The sequence below is a fragment of the Cyprinodon variegatus genome, unplaced genomic scaffold (assembly GCF_000732505.1).
Source record: "Cyprinodon variegatus isolate N-32 unplaced genomic scaffold, C_variegatus-1.0 Scaffold282, whole genome shotgun sequence".
NCBI classification, from domain to species: domain Eukaryota; kingdom Metazoa; phylum Chordata; class Actinopteri; order Cyprinodontiformes; family Cyprinodontidae; genus Cyprinodon; species Cyprinodon variegatus.
In genome coordinates, this window is record NW_015150735.1 from 561,612 (window position 1) to 565,851 (window position 4,240).

General features: G+C 39.9%; 1 protein-coding gene across 2 annotated transcripts in view; it reads right to left on the reverse strand.

The window, feature by feature from the left end:
* Positions 1-4,240, reverse strand: part of LOC107090141 (protein LYRIC-like) — an 11,878-nt gene that overhangs the window by 5,361 nt on the left and 2,277 nt on the right. Inside the window, exons 3-9 of one of the 2 annotated variants that reach the window (XM_015383354.1) lie at positions 3,931-4,012; positions 3,609-3,785; positions 3,316-3,366; positions 3,027-3,167; positions 844-903; positions 690-758; positions 437-579 (exon numbers count right to left, since the gene is read on the reverse strand). In XM_015383354.1, the coding sequence (XP_015238840.1) occupies positions 437-579; positions 690-758; positions 844-903; positions 3,027-3,167; positions 3,316-3,366; positions 3,609-3,785; positions 3,931-4,012 (723 nt within the window). Of the gene's footprint in view, positions 1-436; positions 580-689; positions 759-843; positions 904-3,026; positions 3,168-3,315; positions 3,367-3,608; positions 3,798-3,930; positions 4,013-4,240 lie in introns of both variants that reach the window. The other variant, XM_015383353.1, reaches the window with a different exon arrangement.

Below are 4,240 nucleotides of genomic sequence, written 5' to 3' on the forward strand. Positions count from 1 at the left end.
AATTTAGGTGTTCAGGCTGACATATAACTAACTGGCTTGCATAAGATAACGAAAAAAAAGCACAGATTTTTAGACAGGATTGTTTTTAAAAACAGAATTTTCTAAATTTTGGGACAATATTGTCTGATAAAGAGTACATTTATATACATGTTTAAGCCGGAATGATTTGACATATAAATATGACTTCCCTACGACTATAAAGCCTTTTTAGATTAAGAATTTTTTTCAAACTTTTGCTTCCATTTAAAAAAATATGCTTTGCTTGGAACAAATTTTACTCCATACTTTAAGATGTAGAAGCTTTCCAGATTTTAGAATAATAAATAAATCTTAGAGCCATGAATCGTTCCCATCTACTTCATGGTTAATTACATTAAACATATTTAAGCTCGCTGCCATCTTTTATCAGGTTACTAAGGAGCCTGCATAGACTTACAGCTGCTACAATCAGATTAACCCTGGCTGGCTCAGGGAGGGGCAGCTCCTGAGCCTGAGGGGGCTCTGGGGTGGGCTCCTCATAGTTACCCCAGGCTTCAGAGGGGGCGTTCCAATCAGAGCTGGGGTCAGCTGAGCCACCATCTGGAAAAAGAAACATTTAAATAAAATAATTATAAAAACGTCCAGCTGTGTCATGAATATGAAACCATATTAGTTTGACTGGTAAGCTAAAAAACAAAAAGGATGCATACTGAGTCCGGACCACTCGTCGTCCACTTTGGGCAGACTGAGCCAAGACAGGTCGCTCACAGGTTGAGGCTCTGCAGACACAACCAGCAGATCACAGAAGAGCAAAATATGCAATGGAAGACTGCGCCATCTAGTGGCGAGTGGAATAAAACTTACGAGGAAGTCCAAGAGACACCAGATTGAGCTCCGCTGAGTTTATGGGCACAGACCAGGACTCTGAAACACACACATTTCACAAAGCTAGTGACACAGCTGCCAGATTTCAGCAAAGACTGAAGTCATAAGCTTTGGAAAATAGAAAATTTGACAGTCTTGGCCAATTGGCAGTCAGACTTATTCATTTATTAATTTATTTTTAAACTACAGGAAGATGCAATCATTAAGCTGGAACAGTTCTTTTCGTGTCTGGACAGCAGAGACCTTTAAATCGTTGCTCCAGACATGTGGTCTTTGCTGTTTGATTCTAACAGTTTGAGTTTTTCATAACATTTATGGAGTAAATTCGTTTCAGTTTTTAACTAAATTTTTTTCCCTGTTCTTATTTTAGTTATCCGTTTTATTCCATTGAACCGTTTTATTATTATTTTTTTTTTTTATGGCTAGAAAATTGACATTGCAGCTAAAAAAAAACAAAAGATCCAAAAACCAACCCAAGAATTCAGTTTGCTATAAACGTTACTGTTCTGTGGTTCTCTACAGACGAGTATCTGAGAGTAATAATTCGCCCAGCAGAGACCCTGCAGCTTTTTGTTTCACTATCCGGGTCAACGTGGCACAGATCTTCAGCCTCACTTCCAGAGATCTTCCCTCTCAGGTTCTACTTCTGATCAAAAGTCCCAGACTGAGTTTATCCTGTGACCTTTATGCTACGTTCACACTGCAGGCCTTAATGTTTAACTCTGATTTTTTTTGGTGAAATCCGATCTTCATCTGTTGTGTAAACTGCACTCACAGAACTAAAGTGTCCCGCATGTGCAATAGAGGACACAATGGTGTCACTGATAGCGAGCGCGCTGTGTTTATGGAAATAAACATGGAGGGCAGTGCTAGAGCGAATCTTACAATCTTTCATTTCTTTTCCAACCAGAGGCAGTGGATTAAGAACTCAATATTTTCAATGAGTTCCAAAAGAAGAACTGCTCTCCACACTATCGACTACCAAGGCTGTTTATTCCCGCTTCGGCATATCAAGACCCAGAATAGTGACCTTTGTCAAGTATTAATGACGTACCAGTCATCAGCCTCAGCTTTGTACTGTTCCAATTCACAAGAAAAGCAGACCGAAACGGACAAAGTCCCTGTATGTTGTTCTCTCCCCTCCCTCTTTACCCAGCATGCATCAGAGCAGACTTGTCCATTCTTGAGATTGACAGCTGTCCCAGCATACACTGCAGCATCAGCAGCTTTCAATGGAGCGCTCACAGAGCTCAGAATATTAAGTTAAATGTTTTTTTTTCTGTTGCTGTTCAATAAAAGTACGTTTTAAGATCATTTGAAGCGAAAATATTATACTTTTAAGCGTCACTATATGGCCCATTTACTGATTTAATGTGTAATTTACAAAAAAAAAATCTGAAGTTGAGAGGACCGCGGCAACCAGCAGACCTCCAAGGCTAACGGCAGCCAGGTCTAACGTTAGCCCGTCTGCAGCAGCCCTCTCTCTGCATAGCCGTGTGTGAAGGACCGCTGACTCTAATGGCGATTTTTTTTGTTTTATTTGGCAAAATGTTTATTTGATTTTTGTTTATCTGACTTTGTTCATTATTATTCCCCTAATAAATGAAAAAAGTAAAAATGTATTATTATCTACAGACTATTAATAACAGGTAGTTAAATGCAGCTCCAGACGAGCTGAGCATGTGGTGATGTCACAGGTACGCTTCTTTTCCAATTGACCCATATTTATGCTGCGTGCTCCCGTTCTCCCAGAGTCCACACATTCCTGTGTTCTTCTCAAGAACATACTTGGCGAGAATATGAGTCTGTACTCGCGTTCTTGTGAATTGAGAAATGTCCCTATTCACCCACTGGGTTCCTTCTAAGGTAACATTTTTATTTAGACGTAAGGAGATGTATAGGAAACGTTTAGATATTTAAAAAAAAAAAAAAAAAAAAAAAAAAAAAAAAACAACAAAAAATAAATAAATAGATATAAAAAACACCAATTTTGTATTTATTGGTCCAGCAGATATTTTGAAATAAACCATCTATTTTGTGGTTTAAGAGGGATTTAAAGAAAAAACTATTTTTTCAAAATTTTTAATTGCACGTCTTAGTTTAATTGTTATTATCATCCAACAAGACATTTATACCAATGAATAGAAAGGAAACCTTTTTACCATCAACACCTGCTCTCCAGAGTGAAGCCGGCTGCCTCTGGGAGCTCCAGGAGCTCGTCTTTGGAGCCGCATTCTGTGGTGCAGCCTTGACCGCCAGATCAGTTGCAGCGGCCGCCACCTCAGGAGCCACGACGCTGTTGGCTAAGATGAAGGGGGGGGGAGCATCGCAAACAAGTAAAACAGACCACTCAAGCAACCAAACACATGATCTACGTCAAACTGTGCTCCCACTGCTATCGCTGAGGGCTGAATCAATGAGGCAAAGCAGGACATGAGTGACAGTAATTACCCTGAGAGGCGACGGCGTCCGCCTTCTCTGCCTTCACTTTCGCAGATTCTCCTGAGAAGATAAAAAAGAAAGGTTAGTGAATGCTATGAGAACCGTCCACAGGAGGCTGCTTTTAAACAGGGTAAACATCCCTCAGGGGAAGATAGAATTCCCGTTGTGCTTATATTTTTAGTGCAGCTCATTAACAACAGACCAGGGGGACATAAGAAAAAAAACAAAAAAAACACAGTATTATCCTCACCAGCTCTAAGGGGTTTGTTAAGGAAACTTAAAATCCTTCTGTAATAACAAACCTTTTTTCTTCTTTTGGTTGGCAGGGGCAGGTGGCGCTGCGGAGACCTTGGGTTGGTCGGGGGGAGCGTTCACAGGTGTCTCCCCTCCTCTAGGACTTGCTGAGCCATCGCTGGAGTTCTTATCTTTCTTGCGCTGCTCACGTTTCTCCTTGTTGCTAACCTTGGTCTCCCATGTGCCTGAAACACACACTGCTTAGTGTTAAAGGACCATTTACGACTGCTCCATTTAGGGGCAGGGGGAGCTGAATTTAAAAAAGCACGGCCAACCCAAATATTACAGAAGAAACTTTTTTTTTTTTTATAATAATTACATTCTTCTTACCTTCTTCCGGTTCTTTCCCATCTCCAGTCGCTGCCTTGCTCTCCTTTACGGGTGCTTTGGCCTTCTTTTTGGACTTCTTCGTCTGTAAATGTGCAATATTGGATAAACTGTACTGTTTGGTATAAAGTAGGGCTGCAACGATTAGTTAGCAAATGGATTAAACTGTTGCTTATTTTTTAGAATAATCTATAATAATCGGATAGCCAAATGTTCCTTTAAGTGTTTTTAAACTAAACCAGTTCTGAATAGAGCGGATTCACAGAAAAAAAATGTAGTTTTTAACTTAAATGCTAAATGTTTTATATATATA